Source organism: Dipodomys merriami, unplaced genomic scaffold, assembly GCF_024711535.1.
Source record: "Dipodomys merriami isolate MVZ:Mamm:240054 unplaced genomic scaffold, mDipMer1.0.p SCAF_1, whole genome shotgun sequence".
Taxonomy (NCBI): domain Eukaryota; kingdom Metazoa; phylum Chordata; class Mammalia; order Rodentia; family Heteromyidae; genus Dipodomys; species Dipodomys merriami.
The window spans coordinates 140,304,172-140,326,254 of NW_027202270.1; the positions used below are offsets into that span (position 1 = coordinate 140,304,172).

General features: G+C 40.0%; 1 protein-coding gene across 5 annotated transcripts in view; it reads right to left on the reverse strand.

Annotated features, from left to right (window-relative positions):
- Kiaa0586 (KIAA0586 ortholog) overlaps positions 1-22,083 on the reverse strand; it is a 130,227-nt gene that overhangs the window by 22,090 nt on the left and 86,054 nt on the right. Inside the window, exons 30-31 of one of the 5 annotated variants that reach the window (XM_070032584.1) lie at positions 15,697-15,753; positions 3,227-3,546 (exon numbers count right to left, since the gene is read on the reverse strand). The exons of 2 other annotated variants lie outside the window; for them this stretch is intronic. In XM_070032584.1, the coding sequence (XP_069888685.1) occupies positions 3,410-3,546; positions 15,697-15,753 (194 nt within the window). In that variant the 3' untranslated portion in view covers positions 3,227-3,409. Of the gene's footprint in view, positions 1-3,225; positions 3,547-15,696; positions 15,754-22,083 lie in introns of those variants that run through there. 2 more of the 5 variants (XM_070032618.1, XM_070032592.1) reach the window with 2 other exon arrangements.

Sequence of the window (22,083 nt, forward strand, 5' to 3'; positions counted from 1 at the left end):
ACTAAGAGTTCAATTGTGTTTTCTGTGGGAAAACAAGAGATGGGAAATACATGTTTATCATGAGAGAAAAAATTAAGTCATCAGAAATATGCTTCTAAGGTATACAAAGAAACAACTTATTTTAAACCAAATGATTGTGTGTGTGTGTGTGTGTGTGTGTGTGTGTGTGTGTGTGTGTGTGTGTGTGTGTGTGTGTGTGTGTGTGTGTGTGTGTGTGTCCTGATCATGGGGCTTGAAATTAGGGCCTGGCACTGTCCCTGAGCTCTTTTTGCTCAAGGCTAGTGCTCTACCACTTTGAGCCACAGTGCCACTTTTGCTTTCTGGTGGTTAATTGGAGACAAGAGTCTCATAGACTTTCCTGCATAAGCTGGCTTTGAACCACAATCTTCCAATCTCAGCCTCCTGAGCAGCTAGGATTAGTTTATTGTAGTTAAGAAACCAGCCAGGACTGGCTTCAGACTAATCCTCAAATCTCAGCCTCCTGAGTAGCTAGTAATCACTGGCATGAGCCACCAGCACCTGGCTAAAAGGACTATTGAAATACATGTCACCCTGGTGTTAATTCATGTTATTGTTCATCAGTATTCATCAGGATAGAAATGACCTCTTAATAGCATATCTCATAAATAACTTATTCCAGAAGTTAAGCACCATAAAATTAAACATAAGATTCTAAAAAATGTCCTTTAACTTATTTTCATATACACAGTATTATTCCAAGAGGATCTCTGATGGTTGGCAGAAGAATACATATGGAAGTGACCTTTACAGGAATAATTCTCTAAAACAAAATACTGATAGAATTAAAAACAAACAAACAATGCTCAAGTGCACAAGAAATAGAATAAATCAAAATGAGTCTTTTCCATTAAAGGTAGAAAAGATAAGTTTTTCTGTTGTTAAGGGGAAAATACTACCAATACCTTTAAACAAGAAATGGTTTTAGCCACAGTAAGATTTTGCTAAAATCTTTCCTAAAAGCTTTGAGAACCAGGAACAGGAGGAGTAATGTTTAAACAGAGCAGCACTTCGGCAGCCTCTCTAGTATTCACCCTGGAGCCCAGTCAATGAACATCAAAAACAAATCAAGATCCCCAGAAAAGCATTCTTCTTTCAGTAGATTAAAATAAACTATTTCTAGAAGAAATTATTTTCAAGTGTTTCAGAAAAAAAGCAAAGAAAATAGGTTTAGAGGGAAACCTAAAGAATTCTGTAATCAAATCCCCAAGAAAAGCTTGAGGGACTAGGATATAAGCAGAAATACATGTGGAGGGTTGATATTGTTGAGTTTCCTTAGGTTTTTTTTTTAAATATTTGGTAAGAAAAAGTCTGTAGGCCACGGATCTGTAGGCCATGGACTGTTCAGGAAGCTTAAGAAATTACAAACTGGGAAGTGGTGCTGTGGCTCAAGTGGTAGAGTGTTTACCTTGAGCTGAAAAGCTGAGGGACAGTGCCCAGGCCCAGAGTTGAAGCCCCACGACAGACAAAAAAAAAAAAAAATACAAACTGTTCTTCAGTAATTCTCATCCTTGAGGACACACTAAAGTTGCCTGAAAAGTCTCTTATTTCTCATACCACTGCCTGGATCCCACCCAAGATCAATTAAATTAGAATCCCTGGTATGTAGCCCAAGTATTAATGTTTTTTTTAGAGTTCCCAGAGGTTCTATGGAAACTTTAAAAACATTTAGCTAGGTTATTTAGTGAGTTGAGAGCCACTAAATAACCTACAAAAATGCCCCCCAAAATCAAGAATGACTAAGTATACTATGTACTTGAAAGTCAATGGTGACAGGAAATATTATTATTTCCGGGAGAAAATTATTTTATTAATGCATGCTGCTTTCTCTGGTGCATAGCCTGCAATGTATGATGCTAAAAACCTATATCAAGATAATAATAATGCCATTTACTCAGCACTTACTTGGTACCAAGCACTGAGCTTGGCAAACCTCCATGTCACCCTACTCTACTAATTGCCTTCGGCAAACATATTATCACTAACCTTTTTATTCTGAAGAACAGTCATTGAAGACATCTGACAAGGACAGACTTACTTGCCCATCATAGCACAAGTAGATACTGAAACCAAAATTAGCATCTTCATGTGTCTGACTACAAAACCATGTTCTTTTACTTTTTTTTAGTCATATGTATTTATGTTTGAAAATGTAATAGTCATATGCTTCATAGATTCTAGCGTATAAATTTACGAGTAACTATCACTTAGCCATGTATCTGGGGCTCACTCCACTTCATTCTAATAGCAGCATACGTCACACATTACTTTTTACATGGCTTTTTTTTTTTTTTTTTTTGAATTGCAAGTTAACAGTACAACATATGCTTTTCAACATATATTAGTTTTTGGAGGTATAAGGATTTTAAATCAGGGCCTTCAACTTGAGCCACGTGTGTTTGTGTGTGTGTGTGTGTGTGTGTGTGTGTGTGTGTGTGCACGCAAAAGTGAGAGAGCGAGAGAGAGCGAGAGAGAGCGAGAGAGAGAGAGAGAGAGAGAGAGAGAGAGAGAGAGAGAGAGAGAGAAAACTGGGCCTGGAGGCTGTCCCTTAGCTTTTTCACTCAAGGCTAGTGGTTTACCACTTAAGCCATTGTAGCTTTTTGGAGGTAATTAGAAATAAGTGTCTCAAAGATTTTCCTGCCACAGCTGGCTCCTAAACATGACCCTTAGATCTCAATCTCCTGAACAGCTAGGATTACAGGCATGCGCCACCTAGTTTGTTTTTAGATAGGGTCCTATACTTCTGCCTGGGCCAGACTCAGACTCAGATTCAGATCCTTTTACTTCCATCTCCTCAGACTACAAGCATGTGCCTCGTCAAGTGGCGCTGTGGCTCAAGTGGTAGAGCTCTAGCCTTGAGCTGAAGAGCTGAGGGACAGCGCCCAGGCCCAGAGTTCAAGCCCCACGACCGACAAAAAAAAAAAAAAGAAAGCATGTGCCACGTCTGCCTGTATATTCAGTCTTAAATCAATTTTTATACTACACATTATTCTGCTGTACCACGTACAATTAGTGCTTTTTTTAAAAAAAAGAATTCCTTAGAGGTATTATATTAATTCCAATTATTTGCTGTTATAAAAATATTAGCGATCTAATTTCTGGAGTATATAAGACAGATAATTGCACTGGCAAAATACATTCCTAGATATCAAAAGTCATGCCCTTTCCACTGCTCCATGCACACTACCTCAGGCTTCTAAGAACCAACTCACAGCCAGAATCATGATGATTTATATTTATTTTATTCAAAAACATTACCTAAATTATGCTTTTCATTTTGATGAAAAATTAGAAATGGCTTCCCTGAATGTGTTCAAAGACCACAAAATAGTCTGAGAAATGGATTTAAGTGAAAGGCATCCATGATCACAGTTCTGGCTCTCACTTCCTCTCAGAAGGTGTCTGATTCAGAGGACTCCGTGTCCCTGCACAGAGACTGAGAGTCATTCTCCATATTCACAGAGGGCAGCGTCACGGACATCTTGGCAGGTGCTCTTTGTGAAGTGAAGAGTGGTACTACCTCGCCACCTGCACAGAGGAGAAACTCAATCAGTGGACCAGCATGCTCCCCGCCTTAATGCTATTATACAAGGGCTCATCTCCAAGCAAGAATGTGCAGGAGGGAATGTCTTTCTTCAAGTTGTTTGGAATTTGTCAGACAGATAAATCACCCCTTTCCCTCTTCCCACCTTCACTCCTAATGGGTGACAGACATCATTTAAAAAATATACAGTGCTAATAGTTGTGGTACAAATGACCAATGTTAGATAAGATCAGGTAGGGCTAAGAACATAATCTCTGAAATCCAGAGTTCATCTCTTACTGGCTGTCTGGCTTTGAGAAAGTTATTTTACTATTCAAATCTCACCTTTCATGCATGAGGCCCTGGACTTAGTCCCCAGTACAATGATAGAAAAATAAAAAATATTTAAGTAACCAAGAATTTATTTCCTTTCTGTGTTAAGTGGGATAACAGTATCCTGCTTTTCAGAGAATAAGAAATAATATTGATTTTTTTTTTAAAAGCTAACAGAAATTAGCATTTGGTATGTGCTCAAAAACTAGCCATGCACTGGGCACTGGTGGCTCACGCCTGTAATCCTAGCTACTCAGGAAGCTGAGATCTAAGGATTGTGCTTCAAAGCCAGCCCATGAAACTTTTATCTCTAATTAACCACCAGAAAACCAGAAGTGGCACTGTGGCTCAAGTGACAGAGCACTCTCCTTGAGCTGAAGAGCTGAAGGACAGTACTCAGGCCCAGAGTTCAAGCCCCATGACAGACAAAACAAAAGCAAAAAATAAAAAAACAAAACTAGTGAGCCAGGTGCCGGTGGCTCACGCCTGTTATCCTATCTACTCAGGAGGCTGAGATCTGAGGATCTCGGTTCAAAGCCAGCCTGGGCAAGGAAAAGTCCGTGAGACTCATCTCCAATAAACCTCTAGAAAACCGGAAGTGGCTCTGTGGCTCAAGCAGTAGAGCGCTCACCTTGAGCTGAAGAGCTGAGGGACAACGCCCAAGCCCAGAGTTCAAGCCCCACGACCCACCCCCCCCAAAAAAAAAACAACAACAGAAAAAACCAATTAGCTATGCTTGTCATAGCTGCTACTATCACTAGTTACCATTAAGCAAAGTAAGAATTTGCTGTTATAGGAAAAACTTTTTATTTTATTTTTTATTTTTTAAGGAAATAAGGTATGAGCCCTGTTAAAAAAAAGCATTTGAAGGCTGGCATGGTGGGATATGCCTATAATTCCAGCACTCAGAAGTCTGAGACAGGAGGATTTCAGTTTGAGGACATTCCGGGCTACACAGAGAGACTTTGCTACACCAAAACAAAAAAGTGGGGTATAGCTCAGTGGCAGGTAGAGCAACTAGTATACAAAGGCTCTGGGGATGTGTGAGTGAAGGAAGCACTGGAAGTCAAAGGCTGCCAAAGAAATTGGCTTTTCCTCTTAACTAGAAAGAAACTCAGGAGTATGTCATTAGTAATTCTCACTACTCAGCACATAAGAATGATAGACACCCTAGTAATTTACAGCAGTTATGTAAGGAAGGTTATGTTAAAGGAGAAAAGTATTGAAAAGCATTGAAATGGTCATTTAAATACTGACATATGACTTAGAAAGCATTTTCTGAAACATAGGTTTTTCTTTGGTATCTTTACATTTAATTAAATACTGGGAAAAAAATCCATCCCGAGGAATGAAAATAATATACTAGCTATTTCAGAGAGGAGGGTAGGCAGAGAAGTGACAGTTCGAATGAAGAATGTATATATATATATATATTTAAAAACCCTGCCTATCCCTGAAGTCACTCCTCTAAGCTTACAGAACATTACCTAAGAATACAAAGAATGTCAACTTTGTATTATTTAAAAGTATAAAAATTCTCATTTTAAGTTTCCTGTATTGACCACAGACAATAAGAAACAGCTAAAAAACAACTGAACTTTATCAATCTTAAAACTATTTCTGCATTACAGTAATCTTTCTAAAATTCCTTTATGTTTTTCATGTCATTTCCACAATAATAAAAGGGAACTTTCCATTCAGTTTTTATAGGGGCCACAGTAAAAGCAGATTGTTTTGAAGATTTCAATGATGACTCAATCACAGCTGTCTAAAATGATCAAGATACTTATAAACAGAAAATTCCTTTCATATTAGGAAGTCTGACAAAGATTATTTTAAACATTATACCATTCCTTTGTTATTTGTATCAATTTTGTTTTTCAAAAGAAAAAGACAGAAAAGAAAAAAGATAAGATTTCACATTACTTAGTAATATCAGAAACTACAAACACTAATAGTGGAAGTAAAGGTATGGCTCAAGTGATACAGTGAAGGCTTTCAGTGGAAAAAACGCTAAAAACTACACTAAAAGTTTTTATAGACATAAACATTATTGAAAGTCTTATATTTTACAGATCCATGATATGGGGGTACAAAAATAATCAAAGGAAACATCCATCATCAGAACTTTGATAATAAAAAGCACACAATTATGACTAAATCCTACACCAAATTAACATTCCATTCATTCAATTCTTTTTTTATTTTTTAGTTGGTTATGGGGTTGGATTCAGGGCTTGGGCATTGTCCCTTAGCTCTTTTGTTCAAGGCTAGCACCCTACCACTTTAAGCCAGAGCGCCACTTCCAGTTTTCTGGTTAATTGAGGATAAGAGTCTCACAGGGACTTTTCAGCTCAGGCTCACTTTGAACTATGATCCTCAGATCTCAGCCTCCTGAGTGTTATGTCTGCATAGGAGAACAGCCCCTCCAACCCCCTTCATCTTTTTGCTTTACACTTCGTTTTTTATTTACATTTAAAATAACCTTTAGAAAACCTCTTAAGCACCTCTTTAATGCAATGTAATAATCCTTTGTAACATCCACCCATTTTTTAACTTTGTCTGCTGGCCACAAGCAGCACTGCTTCTGGTTACAATTAAAGTCAAAAAGCAAATAATTTCAGGAAATATCAATGCCACTGGGAATGTGGCTTAGTGATAGAGTGCTTGCCTAGCATGCATGAAGCCCTGTGTTCAATTCCCCCGTACCACATAAGCAGAAAATGCTGGAAGTGGAGCTGTGGCTTAAGTGGTAGAGTGTTAGCCTCGAGCAAAAGCAGCTCAGGGACAGTGCCCAGGCTCTGAGTTCAAGCCCCACAACTGGCAAAAACAAAACAAAACAAAAAAACAGAAGTACTTTATTTTATTATTTTTTTTTTTGGGTCCGGTTGTGGGGCCTGAACTCTGGGCCTGGGCACTGTCCTTCAGCTCTTCAGCTCAAGGCTAGCGCTCTACCACTTGAGCCACAGTGCCACTAAAGGCTTTTTTCTTTTTGCTTATGTGGTGCTGAGGAATCGAACCCAGGGCCTCGAGCATGCAAGGCAAGTGCTCTACCACTGAGCCACCTTCCCAGCCCAAAAACAGAAGTACTTTAGTTTGATAGAAAAGACTACTTTTTTCCCCACAGTATAGGTTCTCTCTCACTGTGAGAGGGGAGAGGGGGGGAAGGGAGGAGAAAAGGAGAGAGAGAGAGAGAGAGAGAGAGAGAGAGAGAGAGAGAGAGAGAGAGAGAGTGTTTTAGCTAAGAGAATTCAAGCCCAGGAGAGCTAGCCTTCAAAAGGGAACCCTTAGAGGGGGATCCCTGGGACCCAGCCTGCACCACAATCTCCAGAGCACAAGCCAAGGAGTAGGGGCATTGAGGCTTTATGTAGTCTGATGAGGATGTGGGAGTCTGATAAGGATGTAGAAGGGGGTCACAGCAAGGACATAGAAGGGGGCCTGTAAGGATGCAGAGTCAAATTCTCAATTCAGGCATCCCCCCAATGAGAATAGACTGGCCAAAAAGGTGTAGGGGGTCCCTCTGATGTGGTACATCAAAAACAAAAAAGAGGAACGGAGGGCCTGTAGACAGAAGTTACTCACAAGACAAGAAGACATAAAGAGGAACAGTGTGGTGGATGCATAGCCAGCAATATTAAAGGAGACAAGTCTGAGGTGGGGTTCCTTAAGCTTTTGGCAGTTTGGGTCTGAGGAGGGGCGGCCAGAAGGCAAATTGACCCTCAGGGAGAGAGAAGAGGAAGGGATATAGCAACTCCTGACACTATCCCCTCCTGGGTTTTGGCATCAGATGTTAGGTTTGCCAAAAGGAGCCTGCCCATGTGGTGTAGGCAGAAAAGAATTTATTGGGGGGAGGGCAAACTGTCAGCTCACACAAGACGGAGGCATGCAGAGCTGGAAGAGAAAAGAGAATAAGAGAGAGAGGAGCGGGACCTTGTGGTTGAGAGGGATTATATAGGGAAAGGTGGGGAGGTATGACCACAGTGGATGTGGAAGTGATTTCAGAGCCTGAGAACCTCTCAATGTCCAAAGGAGGCATGGCCAGGGCAGTTCAGGAAGTGATCTTGGCAGATGAGGAAGTGACCTCGGAGTCTGGGGTCCTTTGCTGACTTACAGCCCGGTGATTGTGTGTGCGCGCGCGTGCACGTGTGTGTGCGCGCGCACATGTGTGTGTGTGTGTGTGTGTGTGTGTATGTGTGTGTGTGTGTTAGGATTACAGGTGTGAGCTACTGGCACCAGTTCCTTTCTTTCAATTATAATGTTATTTTTTCCCCTAACATCCCAAAGAAAAATGTTGCTCCTTAAGGTACTTATCTGCCAAAATGTCAAATTCTTTTGACTTCTAATTTCATAAAAGAACTTTATTGCCTCCTCAATTACCCTTAAATAAAAGCCATAGCTGTAAGCAGGAGAAAAGGAGGGAGTGGTTAAGTGTTTAAAAAGAAATGCACTCATAACTTATGTAACTATCTCCCCTGCTCATCACATTTACAATAAATTCAATCAATCAATAAAGCCATAGCTGATAATCAAAAAAAGAACTTTATATGTACTTTTATTTTCTATTATATACCTACATTTTTTGTTTTTTTTAATTTTTAAGAAATCACAAGTCACAAGGAAGATATTCAAAATTCAGTCATTGAAAAGTTATTTCTTTCAATTATTGCCTTGTATGTGTATAGCAATTCAAAGTTTTGTAAAGATTTTTCCCTCATCGTCTTATTTGACTCTCGCAATAATTCTGGGAAACAGACAAAGTAATCAAAATAAAAGTGGGCTTGAAAAAGGTATATGCTGGGGTTAGGAGGCAGGCACTAGGCCTGAGTTCAGTCCTCAGTACAACAATAAAAATCAAACAAAGACTATCATGTGCTGATTCATTAAGCACTGTACGTATGGAAGCCATAGGTTTGGAGCTCAGATGATGTCAAGAAATAGTCTTCACTCTCAGGACTCATCATCTCAAGTACAGGGATGCTTAGTTTAAATTAGGTGCAAGTAGCAGTTGAGCAGGGACTTTAAAGATGTTGAGAAGGCAATAAGGAAAAAGAAAACAAGATGAAATCAGAGCTCTCAGTGAAGTAAGGAGGTCAGGTCTGGCCAGTGCCATATTGGCCACATGGTGGATGGTAGGGTCTGGCATCTTGTCTTTATGCTGGAGGAAGGACCCCCGCCCCCCATATCACCTGTCTCCTAGGTGACGGGCATGCCAGGACCCCTGGAGGCAGGGGCAGGCACTTGGCTGATAGGTTACTAAATCTGTCAGTCTAGTGCCTGGGACTGGGAATTTGCTGAGGATCTGCCACCTGTGCCTACCTATTTAGGTCCAGACCAGCCTAGCACCAGGACTTCATGCCACATGTGTCTCTGTGATGGTGTCCTGTGTCCTGTCTCCTGGCTCATCTTCAGTCATCATGGAGTCCCAATTCAGCTCTCCACTGGAGCTGAATTGGCTTGTTGGTATTTTTTATTTCTTTCCTCTTTAGCATGTTTCCTAGCTGTGTTATGTGTATTTGCATGCTGCAGGCCTTTGTAACAACTGGCGGCTTGCAGCCCGTTAACTGTATAAGAAAGACTCCAATATTCTATATTTTAAAATGTGGCTTCTGGGATGATTTACCTTACAACATCAGAACTGAGCTGATGCTGTAATTCTAGCTGTTAGGAACTCTTAAGGATCTCAGAAGACAGCCCAGTCAGCAAAGTCTGTGAGACTCATCTCCAATTAATCACCATAAAATAAAGCTGGAAGTGGAGCTGTGACTCAAGAGATCAAGAGCTGCCTTGAGCAAAAATGCTCAGGGACAGTGCTCATTCCTTAGTTCAAGCCCCATGACCAGTGCGCCCGTGCACATACACACACAGCTTTCAGTACTCTGATAGCTAAACCAGAAAAAGGTAAGATATAGTTCAGTGGTAGAGCACTTGCCTAGTATGCACAAGACCCTGGGTTTTATCCTCAGCACCACAAGTGGAAACAAAACAACAAAAGCCTCAAAATACAGACTGAAGGAATGATGACAGATGAGGCTCTAAAGATGATCAGGAACAAATCTCATGCATAATGGGGAATCACAAAAGATTTTGAACAGAAGAATAATCTGAGCAAATGTAAAGCTGGTGACACACACCTATAATCCTAGCTACTCAGGAGGCTGAAATATGAGGGTCATGGTTGAAGCCAGCCTAGACAGACAAATTGGTGAGATTCATATCTCTAATCAACTAGCAAAAAGCTGCAAGTGGAGGTGGGACCTTAACAGTTCTATAGAAAATAAGGAAGGGAGGACAAGGATCTGTGGCAATAGTCTATGGAAGACTTGGTAGACTCTACCAGCAGAAATACAGTCTAATTATTTGGGAAGTGTACAGAGGTGGGGAGACACTGGGACAATTGATTTCTTTGATGAGTACGAATGTTATTTGACAAGATGTACCAATGGACTTTCCAGCAGGCAACTGAATTCAAAGATTTCAGACGTTAGGGCAATTTTAGAAACAGAATGTGCAGATATCTACATGGAAAAAATAATTAGAGTAATGGGAACTGCAGTCACTAGGGAATAAAAATAGAATGAGAACACAATGAGTAAAAAATGAGAATAGAAACGTGGCAAAGAAAAGTGAATAAAGAACATAAAGGAACAAAGTGGAGTGGCAGAAAGATGAATGGGAAGAAACTTAGAAAAGTAGAGTCACACAAGAAATTGGTAGATCTGATTCTGTAACTCACCATCTTTGCCCTATACTAAATTCTTCAATTACCTGCAATACAAATTCTGGTTGTAAAAGGCAATTGAAGGAAGCTCCGTTTAAGCAGTGGAACATAGTGACAGGACAACTAAGGGGAAAAACAATGACAAAGTTTCAAGCACAAGTCACTATGACAGATGAGGGCTAGGGAACAAATGAGGTCTGCAGTCCACTCTGGTACATTCCACCCTGTCAGTGTAAGGCTTCTGCAGGGTGGAGGAAAATGTGAGAGGGCTAAGAGCATGGATCCTGGAACGTAGCAGACTGGATGAATCACTTCATATTCTAGGCATTACTTTGGACTCTGGAGACTGCCGCATGGAAGAAAACAAAGACTTCCATCTCGCTGACTTCACATGTTAGTTGGGTGTAGGACAAGGATAACAAACAAGAAAGCTGACATATGTTAGGATGTGACAGGTGCTTTAGAAAAGCAGTTTCTCATCTATAAAATAACATCAGAGGTTATTATAAGAATTAAATAGCCGGGCGCTGGTGGCTCACGCCTGTAATCCTAGCTACTCAGGAGGCTGAGATCTGAGGATCGCGGTTCAAAGCCAGCCCGGGCAGGAGAGACCGTAAGACTCCTATCTCCAATAAACCACCAGAAAACCGGAAGTGGTGCTGTAGCTCAAGTGGTAGAGCGCTCGCCTTGAGCTGAAGAGCTGAGGGACAGCGCCCAGGCCCAGAGTTCAACCCCCACGGCCGAAAAAAAAAAAAAAAAAAAAAGAATTAAATAGTGCTTTACCTAGGGCTGGATGTAACTGGCCAGGAGCTATCGTAGAGAGGCAAGGCCCCTTCAGGTGGACAATTAAAAGACACTCAGCTTTGGGAAGGGGGCAGAAATAGTTCACTGACATATACTAAGAAAAAATTTAAAAAAGAGCACTTTGGAAGGCCTCCAAATAGTTTTGCTATTATTTTGAGCTGCAGTTAACTGTATTTTATTTTACTTTTGTTATTATAAAGGTGATGTACAAAAGGGTTACAGTTATGTAAGTCATCAGGTAAAGAGTACATTTCTTTTAGGACAACTGTCACCCTTTTCCTTGCCTTATTTTAATCAACAAGTTATATCACTAAATTTCATCATCTTACCTAAATGTGTTTTATACTACACACGTAGGTAACTTTTAAAAGTGTTCATTAAACAAGCACAAATTTAGAACTTTAAAAAAATGCATCTTTTAGACAGGGAACCTTAAAAAAGCAAAACTATCACTTTGATTATTGTTAACAGGCAAAAAGGGTAACATTCATATTGTGTTATGCTTGTCAGAGTTTAGGACTTTTTTTCTTTTTAAGAAAAAGACATATTTTTAATAAACCACCGTTAAAGCAAATATAAATCTTCTACTTACATAAAATGTAGTTTGATGCTCTTAAAATTTGACTTTTAAAAGTTTCACAGTCAAGTTATTACTCTATGATGTAATTGTTTCAACAGCTGTTTTCTGACCTAAAAATTGTTCCTCCATTCCCTGGGTTTACCCAGGGAAGTATTAAGCTGGAGATGCCACAGTCAAACCACATGACTGACACTTCCTAAGACACGTGTGTAACACACTTTTAGACATTAGACAACTTTTGCTTTAAAAATATTGAAAATTACGGCTGGAAAGGTGGCTCAGTGGTAGAGCCCTTGCCTTGCATGCACGAGGCCCTGGGTTCGATTCCTCAGCACCACATAAGCAAAAAGAAAAAAGCCGGAAGTGGCACTGTGGCTCAAGTGGTAGAGCGCTAGCCTTGAGCTGAAGAGCTGAGGGACAGCGCCCAGGCCCAGAGTTCAGGCCCCACGACCAGACCCCCCCCCCAAAAAAAAAAAATTGAAAATTGGGCTGGAAAGGTGGCTCAGTGGGAGAGTGCTTGCCTTGCATGCATGAGGCCCAGGGTTTGATTCCTCAGCACCACATAAACAGAAAAAGCCGGAAGTGGTGCTGTGGCTCAAGTGGTAGAGCACTAGCCTTGAGCTGAAGAGCTGAGGGACAGCGCCCAGGCCAAGTTCAGGCTTCACAACCAACAAACTAAATAAATAAATAAATAAAATTGTAAGAACTGACACGTTTTCTGTTCTTTGCTCTCATGGGTAACAGAGGTAATGAGATTTTTAACATCTACTAAAGGTATTGTTTACATGTATTTTTAAACTATAAGACTTCTAAAAGCTTTCCAGATTTAGACAATACAATTCAACAGGTTTTAGACTGACTACTCTTTAAATAATGAGTCTCCATTATTATATCTCTGTTATTTGCAACTGAGAGGGACCCAAACAAGGTATTGTTTTAAAGCTACAGGACACAAGCAAAAGGTTCCTCTGTAGCTCCATCTCAAACTTCTCATTCCAACCAAGGGACTCTAGGTGGCACAAGTCATATATAGGAATTTATGGTGGTGTTACAAAATGACTAGCTGGTGGAATGAATTTTTTGCCACTCCTCTGGGCCTGGGTGCTGTCCCTGAGCTCCTTTTGCTCAAGGCAAGTGCTCCATCACTTGAGTCACAGTCCCACTTCCAGCCTTTTCTGTGATTAATTAGAGATAAGAATATCAAGGAACTTTCCTGTCTAGGCTGGCTTCATACCACAATCCTCAGATTTCAGTCTCCAGACTTGCTAGGAATACAGGTATAAGCCACCATTGCCTGGCAATGGTGGAATGAATTTTGATTGTACCTGGTTTGGGTTTTTCCATGTGTAGTTTCTTTTCTTTCTTTTCTTCCCCTGCCCTCCCTCCCCTCCCCCCCAGGTAAAGGTGATGGAGCATGTGGCATAAACATCCCATGGGAAGAGGGCAGTTTAGCCCATGTCTGCCATCTTGGTTGTCTTCATATGTGTAGTTTCTTATAAACTGTATATTTAAAATACAATTAAGCCAGGCATCAATAGGCTCACACCTGTAGTCCTTGCTACTCAGGAAGCTGAGATCTGAGATCTGAGGCTCACCATTTGAAGCCAGCCAGGGCAGGAAAGTCTGTGAGAATCTTATCTCTACTAAATTATTGCCCTCCAAAAAAGAAAAGCCACAAGCAGAACTGTAGCTCAAGTGGTAGAGCATTAGCCTTGAGCAAAAAGCTCTGGGAGAGCAGCCAGGTCCCAAGGTCAAGCCCAAGGGCAGGCAACACACACATCACACACACACACATATACACATGCATGCATGCACATACACGCACTACAATTAAGAAAGTAGGCACATGTAATAATCATTAAACCAAGTATGTGATGGATCTTAACACAGGGTCGGTGGACAGCTGACTGAAAAAAAATATATGTATACGCTGAAATTTTATAGGAATTATTTTCATGTAGGCAGTTTGGGAAGGAGATAGGTGGTCACAGCTTTCAGTGCCTTAAAGGGGTCTGACTCCCCAGCTTATAAGAATCATTGGCTACTGGGGCTGGGAAGGTGGCTCAGTGGTAGAGTGCTTGCCTAGTGTGCATGAGGCCCTCAGTATCACAGACACAGAAAAAGCCAGAAGTGGCACTGCGGCTCAAGTGGTAGAGTGCTCACCTTGAGCTGAAGAGCTGAGGGTCAGCACCCAGGCCCAGAGTTCAAGACCCACAACCAACAACAACAACAAAAAGAATCATTGGCTAACATCCAAGCCCCATGGGCAAGCAAATCATGTTCTGCATTGTTTTCCCAGCAGTTCCTCTTTCATTAATTGTAGATGCTTTATTTTCTAAAGGCAACTTGATTGCAGCACTTACCAAATTGCACAGTAATTATTTCTTTATGCATGTGTCATTTCTTTTGGACAGTATAGTTCTTTGGTCTGGACAGGGATTGATAGCCTTTGTCTTGGAACACCTACTGGGCACCGGCAGTACACTCCCTTGTAGTCTATTGCTTGTTAAATAAATACCCCATTTAACCAGCAACTATCTGATTTGCTGCTTTAGTCTACAGAGCTGTGGTATGATGCTGGACCCATTCTGGGCATTGAAATGAGTGTGGAGTCAAATAAACTGCTTCTTTCTAGAAAGTCTATGGTTCTTCTTGCTAACAGCTTGGTTGCAGTCACACTGACTGCAGCGCAGTTGCTTCCCAGCTGTGTGTGGAAGTTAGTGTTTCAGCTGTGTTTTATTGGGTTCTCGAGGCATTTTTTCCTGTCCACCTTCATCTTATCCGCTCTTGCTTCAATTCCTTATGTAAGCAAGCTGCTAAACTCCCCTGCTGGATTCAGTTCTCCTCACATACTTAAGGCAGCCTGCAGATTTCGCAACATCCTATCAACAATTGAGAACAAATACTACAGGTCCCAATGAAGAAGGTGCCTGGTCACTGTGAGGTTAAGTATGGTGGGTAATGTTTTATTTGACTCTGCTTTCCATCATCTCAGTTAAATATTTTTTTTTCTTTCATGTTTAAAAGGGTGTTTTAAAATGTTATAACAGTCTTATCCTAAAACATGTTTTAGATGCATAAATCCTATTGCACTTTTTTTTTGAGGTTGCTATTGCTTCTGTTTTTCAGATGAGTTGACAAATGCTTATTTTAAAATTTACAATTTAAGAAAAAAATAAAAGTAGTTCCTATAGGAGGAATAAATGTACCAGCACCTGTAAAAACAACTCCAATTCTTTTTCCTTAAAAAAGAGCAATAGTTAATGTGGAAGATTTGTTTCTTCTTATGCCAGGTTCCAGCTGCTTCACTTTGTTTAAAACTGACTTCAAAGTTTAAACACTATCCTGTCCCAACAAATAGCTTCTCTTAGATAGAATTATCTCCAGTACTGTCTTCAGTGCTCTGAATACGACACCTGCAGCCTTCTAATTCAACATTTTATAAACTGCCCAAAGGAAAAGATATTTTTTGTTTTTTTTTTTTTCTGCTGTCCCTCACTTATGCCTTTTGGAGAGCTGAGTTTTTGGTCCATGAAGGAGGTCCCAAACCTCGGCGAACTTATATACATTTCAGAAAATTTGAAAGTTCTTCTAAAAAAATGAAAATCATTATTTTTATTGTGCAGATGAAAAGAAAAAAAAAGAAATCACAAGGAAAAGAAAAGGTTTGAACAGCTTCAAGTTCAAAAATTCTCAAGGTTAAAAAAAAAAAAATCTTACCTTTAAATACAGATGCACGGTACAAACTAGGCTCAATTTGTGTCCGATCTGTATCACCTGGCAAAGTTACATAAATTTTTTTCAGAGAAAATCAGTTAAGCATACAACCATGATGCATTCTATTTGCTAAAAACAAAACAAAAACAAACCAAAGGCACTCTGTCACCTCTCATAAAAGAAGGAAGTTAAATGTGAGTGACTCAACAGAAAAGTAACCACCTAAGGGATAGTTATTCATGAGCTGAAGATGAGATTTTGGGAAAGAGGAAGCAAAGGAGATAAGTAAACTTGTAATTAAATAAAAATGTAAACTATATAAAATTTTTAAAAATTGAAGAAAAACTCATGATCTGCTTCATCCAATGTTAAATTTCTTTTTAATGGATTCTCTTAAAGATTTAATCATTACAAAAAGTAGTTTACAACTTCCTTCTCTTTAGAACAGCCTGGGACAAACTGTTCAAAATAATCTATACAAAACAACCAATAAAGTTATCAGGGAGAAAAGAAAAGCAACAAATTATTTTAAGCCAAAGCAAAAATTTAATATTAAAATGAGCAGTAAGGAAAACAACAATGAACAACACCAAATCTCTTTTCTTGGCTAAAGAATTAGAAAGCAGAAAAAAAGTTCAACGAAGAGAAATACTAGCATGTACACAGGTTGAGCATCCCTAATCAAAAAATCTGAAAACAAAAAATGCTCCAATGAGCCAGGCTCTGGTGGCTCCTGCCTGTAATCCTAGCTACTCAGGAGGCTGAGATCTGAGGCTCACAGCCAGCTGGGGCAGAAAAGTCCCTTTGAGACTTAATCTCCAATTAACCACTCAAAAACCAGAAATGGAGTGATGTACCAAAGTGGTAGAAGGTAGCCTTAAGCAAAGGAGCTGAGGGACAGCACCCAGACCCTGAGTTCAAGCTCTATGACCACCACCACCAACAAAAATGCTCCAGAGGATGGACCTGGAATAAATTATGTTAAGTAAGGTAAGCCAAGCTCATAGATAAAAGGTTCATATTTTCTCTCATATGTGGAAGCTAGATCTAAAATACTCAGAGACAAGACTCTAGGCATTCACTCTTCGGGGAGGAACACAAACACATTATGCCTATCTATCTATGTGCTCTGATCATATAAAATAATATTTATTGAAATGAACTCTAGGGAATGGAAAAGATTTTTCTTTGTTGTTGTCTTTGTTTTCTTTTATGTCTTGTTTGTTTGTTTTTGGGTGGGTAAAGGGAACGCTCAGATGTGGAGGGACAAAGGGTGAATAAATGCAGCAGTGGTACTCACTAGACATTATGTTGAAAATGAACTATACAACTTGTAGATGGAGACGGGAAGGAAAAATCAGGAGAGAGTGAGGGAAGGGGTGACGTTGCTCAAAAAGAAATATACACATTAACTGACTTATGTAACTGAAACTGGTTTGTATGTCATCTGTATAATAATAACATTTTTTACAAATGCTCCAAAATCTGAAACTTTTTGAAGGCCAACATAATTCCACCGGTGTAAAATTCCATAACCTCACATGAAGACAGTCAAAACTCAGGCACATTAAAAATATTTTATAAAAAGATTTTCAGGCCATGTGCTCAGGTATACATGAAACATAAATGAATTTTATGTTTAGACTTGGATCCTATTCTCCAAAGATTTTACATACAAATATTCCAAAAATTAAAAAATTTTAAAACTGCAACATTTCTGGTCCCACACAAAAAGGATGTGGTTAAGAGAAGATACAACAGGGCCTGGGCCTATATTGATGTCATGCTGTTAATTTGTGCTTAGAAACAGAGCCAATCAACAAACTCTGTGTATGTTACTTCAAACAAGTATTTTTCCCCTCTTTTTTTCTGGTGCTGGGTTTGAATCCAGATACCACACTTGCTCTGCTTGTTTGGCTGTTTGAACCATACCTCCAGCTCTGCCTTCTGCTGATTATTTGGAGATGAAATCTCATGACTTGTCAGCCTGGACTGGCTTTAAACTGCAATACTAGGCATCTCAACCTTCTGAGTAGCTAGGATTACAGGAATAAACCACCAACATCCAGCTTCAAATTCTTGGGACACAGCCATAAGGAAAAAATTTATAATGTAGTATAATCAGTATCCTTTTTCTAATTTTTTCTAAGATTAAAAAAAAAAATCAGCCCGGTATGGTGGCTCACACCTGTAATCCTAGCTACTCAGGAAGCTGATCATGGTTCAGAGCCAGCCTGGGAAGGAAAGTCCTCCATGAAGATCCTTATCTCTAATTAACCACCAGAAAACCAGAAGTAGAGCTGTGGCTCAAAGTGGTAGGGCGCTAACCTTAAGCAAAAGAGCTCAGGGATAATCCCCAGAAAAGAGAAAAAGAAAGAAAGGAAGAAAGAAAGGAAGAAAGAAAGGAAGGAAGGAAGGAAGAAAGAAGGAAGGAAAGAAAGAAAGAGAAAAAACCTTGTTGCTCAAGGTTTCACGTCACATGAATTTCAGACAGATTTTATAAGAAGGTAAAATATTTCAATGAACAAGATTATCTGCATTTCTTATTTCATTACACTGAGCAATATAGTCTCATTGTGGTAAGCATTCATGTTAAACTATTATACTAAGATAATATACTATATACTATGATATATAATACAATTAAAATAAAATAAACAAATAATATACTAAACTTAAATTAAAAACATTAAAATATGAAATGCACAGTATAGATCAATGAACAAAAACAAAGTTCTAGAGGAAAATGTAGTTTTGTAAGCTTAAGAATATGGTAAATACAAGATAATTGTATATTTGAAATCTAGAACTAGATCATTGAACATGCAACTGTGATAATATTTTTTACACATTTTTTAAATGCATGAACAATGTTTATAGTGATGCTAAGTATTAGATGCTATCTCTCTCACTTCCTTAGGCTCCCAAGAGTTAGAGAAAGAAAGAGAAGTTACTTCTTGGACCCTCCAGTTTAACAGCTGCCTTTCAGAGTCTATGCAGGACAAAAGCACAAACAGTAAAAACATGAAAACAAATGTGTCGGCACTGTGGCACACAGAGATCCTAACATTGAATATCCATTTGTTTGCATCAAATAAAATAAAATGGCAGTCTTTTCTGAGTCTCAGATTCTCCCAATATAAATGCAACCCTGGCCTGAATAATCGGGCTTATTAAGGATCTTAAAGAGTATGTCACACATATAAGTGATGTACATAAACAGTAATTTCAGTACACCCTTGGTATATGTGGGTATGTTTCCAAGGAGACCAAGGTTGGGGAAATGCTCAGGATGCAAGGTTCTGTGCCAAGGATACTTGACTGACTTTTCCCACACCAACACCTAACACTAAAAGCATGCTGACAAAGCTCAAATTTTCATTTATCACTTCAATTAAGAATATTAACTTTTGCCTTACTTTTTGGGCATCATTTGCTTTTGGAGGCAGATTTTCACAAAGATAAAAGCAGATCCCACAATGATTTAAACACAAACTGAGATGAGAAAATGCCTATTCGATTTATACATTCCTACTATCATTTTTCTAGAAATTCTGAGTAGGTAGTACTCACTGGAACTTAGATCACAAAATATCCATGAATGTAATTTACTTTTTTATCTTGGCCACAGAAAACAGACTTGTTAACTTTTATGTAAATGTCTTAAGACATTTTGGAGTCAGGAAGACCAGGGAACCAGGGGTACTGAGACCTGTCACCTGTTCACATTCTGCCTCTTCTACAGTCACCTGATTTCAACACTTTAGACTTTCGTTTGAAGAATCAGAGTAACTGCTCCCCAATGGCGCCAATTAAAAGCCAGCTATGGGGCTAGATGCAATGATTCACGTCTATAATTCCAGCTACTCCAAAGGTGGAGACCAGGAATTGTGGTTTGAGGCCAGCATGGGCAAAAATTAATGAGATTCCCTCCTAGTATCCAGAGATGGTGGTTCATGCCTCATCCTAGCTATAAATAGGTGAGGGCAAAACTCTCCCACACATGGACCTGTCCCCTGACTTTAGAGGTCCTTCAGACTAGCCCAACGCGAAGGATCTCTAGACTGACTGCTTCCCCACCAATACCCCAGAATCAGCAGGAAGTAGGAAAAGCAGCTGGTCCTTTGTTGTTGTTCCTTTTCTCTAACAGCAGTTAGGGTTGCCTCTTCAGAGGAGGTAAAAATGACAGAAGTTAGTAGAAAAGCAGCCAATCTGGGATAAGCAGGCCTATATAGCTTGCTGATAGCAGGATATGCTGATACACCAGAACTGATGGGACCAAGGATATGGGGGCAGGGAGCTACAAAAAAATGAGGAAAAAAAAGGACAAAAGAATGAGGACATAAGGACAGGCAGTAAATCTTTGGCATCACAACCTTACAGAACACAGAAAGGAGGTCTACCAATCGGAAAGCCTTTAATTCTCATTGTTTAACCCAAGACCAAGCTCTCCAAGGAAAACAGGATGGCAGAAGACAACCCAAGGTGGCAGACATGAGCTACATTGCCATCTTCCCATGGCTTCTCTATGCCAAATACTTTCTTTCTCTGTCAGATTTCATTTTTAATAAACGTTTCCATCACTTCTCCTGAAACAACAACAATAAAAATCTGAAAACAACTAAAACAAGGAGGACTGGAGATATGGATCAAGTGGTAGGGCTCCTGCCTAGGAAGCATGACACCATGAGCTCAAAGCCCAGTACTATTAAAAAAAAATAATAAGCTATGGATTAGGAATGTAGCTCAGTGATCTAGCTTTTGCTTAGCTGGCATCTAAGGGAAGGGAAGGGAAGGGAAAGGAAGGGAGAGAGAGACAGAGACAAAGAAAGAAAGAAAGAAGGAAAGAAAGAAAGGAAGGAAGAAAGAAAGAGAGAAAGAAAGAGAGAGAGAGGGAGGGGGAGAAAAGGAGAGAGGGACAAAGGGAGAAAGGAAGGAAAGAAAGAAGCAAGCAAGAAAGCTGTGCTTTATAACGTTTGTACTCTTGCATTTAGAATCTGTGTAATTTAAGTTAGGCATTGATGGCTTATTCATCAAGGGTCCAGTGAATTTTGCTAAATGGTTCAAACTGTTTTTTAAAATAGCTGTACACTGGTGATTCATGACTGTAATCCTAGCTACTCAAGAGGCTGCGATCTGAGGATTGTGGGTCAAAGCCAAGCCAAGGGCAGATAAATTAACTACCAAATTAACTACTGACTGACTGCCAAAAAAAGCCAGAAGTACAGAGCTCCAGTGACACAATACCTGCCTTGGGTGGAAAAAGCCAGGCAAGAGCACAAGACCCTGAGATCCAGCCTCAGTATCAGTAGGCGTGTATGCACATGAACATGAGTGAACATTCACGCACACAAAGGGACATATGCGCACGTGTGCGCACACACGCATGCGCACACATGCGTGCGCGCACGCACACACACACACACACACATGCATACACACAAAATTATAATTTGGGCTTAAAAGATCTGCTAGCTTTTTTTTTTTTTTTTGGTCGGTCATGGGGCTTGAACTCTGGGCTTGGGCGCTGTCCCTGTGCTCTTCAGCTCAAGGCAAGTGCTCTACCGCTGAAGCTACAACGTCACTTCCGGTTTTCTAGTGGTTTATTGGAGATAAGAGTTTCATGGATTTCTGCCCGGGCTGGCTTTGAACCGCGATCCTCAGATCTCAGCCTCCTGAGTAGCTAGGATTACAGACGTGAGCCACCAGCGCCCGGCTTCTGCTAGCTCTTTAATGATCTTTAATAAGAATAATTGGCATAACAATACCTAAACCTATAAATCTTTAAATTATTGTGTTAAATTCTTTATGGATTGATTATGTAAGAAAACTATGTAGTACTATCAGACTGCAAATTGCAAAACATGGATATAAAGCTCTTCAAAACAAATTTTGTGTGTGTGCCAGTAGTGAGGCTTGCACTTAAAGCTGAAGTGTTGTCCCTCAGAATTTTTACTCAAGGCTGGCCTACTTGAGCCACAGTTCCACGTCAGGCTTTTGTTTGGTGGTTGTTAGTTGGAGATATTCTCATGCACTTTGCTGCTCAGGCTGGCTTGGAACTGTGATCCTCGGATCTCAGTTTCTGGAGTAGATATGATTACAGGCATGAGCCACCAGCACCTGGCAAAAATGAGTATTTTTGACACACAAAAGGAAACATGTATTTCTTTTTTTTTTTTTTTTTTTTTTTTTGTCGGTCGTGGGGCTTGAACTCTGGGCCTGGGCGCTGTCCCTCAGCTCTTCAGCTCAAGGCGAGCGCTCTCCCACTTGAGCTACAGCACCACTTCCGGTTTTCTGGTGGTTTTATTGGAGATAGGAGTCTCACGGTCTCTCCTGCCCGGGCTGGCTTTGAACCACGATCCTCAGATCTCAGCCTCCTGAGTAGCTAGG